The sequence below is a fragment of the Pecten maximus genome, unplaced genomic scaffold, assembly GCF_902652985.1.
Source record: "Pecten maximus unplaced genomic scaffold, xPecMax1.1, whole genome shotgun sequence".
NCBI lineage: Eukaryota > Metazoa > Mollusca > Bivalvia > Pectinida > Pectinidae > Pecten > Pecten maximus.
Genome location: NW_022979625.1, coordinates 1,258 through 1,997, shown reverse-complemented (window position 1 = coordinate 1,997; position 740 = coordinate 1,258). Strand labels below are relative to the sequence as shown.

Genomic DNA, 740 nt, shown 5'->3' with positions numbered 1-740 from the left:
TCCACTCCGGGTGGATCCAGAATGCATTTTATGTGCTTCTGCTGCACTTCCCATACATGCTTCATGCTGGCAGCATTCACCAAACGAACACCTGCAGTGTCTGTGTGGTCCCACATCTTCCCAAGAAGCTCCTCGATGAGCCGTTTTATTTGTTCAGCCTCCCTGGTCTGCCTCCGGCAGTGCTTTGCCAGTTCATTGGGAGATATGGCTGCTGTGACTTGTTTTGGTGTGGGCACCATTCCCTTAAACTTCCTGCGAAGTTCACCCTTCTTTGCTTCCCGCAATCTGGTATAATCACCTTGATCCCATTCAAATATGCAATTACTGAGCTTCGAACAGAATGTTCCATACAATGGGTGGTGTTCTGTTGTCAAGCCTTTGGTGAAGCGTCGCATGAAGTGAAATATATCCAGTCGGACATTACATGTCCATGGATAAAACCACTCGAGGACTTGTGGAACACCTGCAAAAATTAATAGGAAATCAATGTTTGCAAATCACTTGGTTTTTTTTGTATTTTTTCTCATTTCAAGTGATATTGTAGGGCATTGCATGTGGCATACCAAGACAATTGTCAGAATCTGACACATTAATAGTGCCAGTCTGGACAGGAATATTATAAAAAAATACTGATAACTGCCTTGCCTCACATTACTAAAATCATTATGTTGTCTGCCTATAAAAACAGCTAATTATGTTAACTCAATTTCATAGCATATATACTCCTGTATAGAGATTTA

General features: G+C 41.6%; 1 protein-coding gene across 1 annotated transcript; it reads right to left on the bottom strand.

The window, feature by feature from the left end:
• Positions 1-25: 25 nt before the first annotated feature.
• On the bottom strand, positions 26-466 carry LOC117319043 (the record flags this gene model as incomplete). The annotated part of the gene is given in 1 exon segment (XM_033873949.1): positions 26-466. A coding segment is annotated over 1 exon segment (370 nt), but the record flags the coding sequence as incomplete, so codon positions are not given.
• Positions 467-740: the final 274 nt, after the last annotated feature.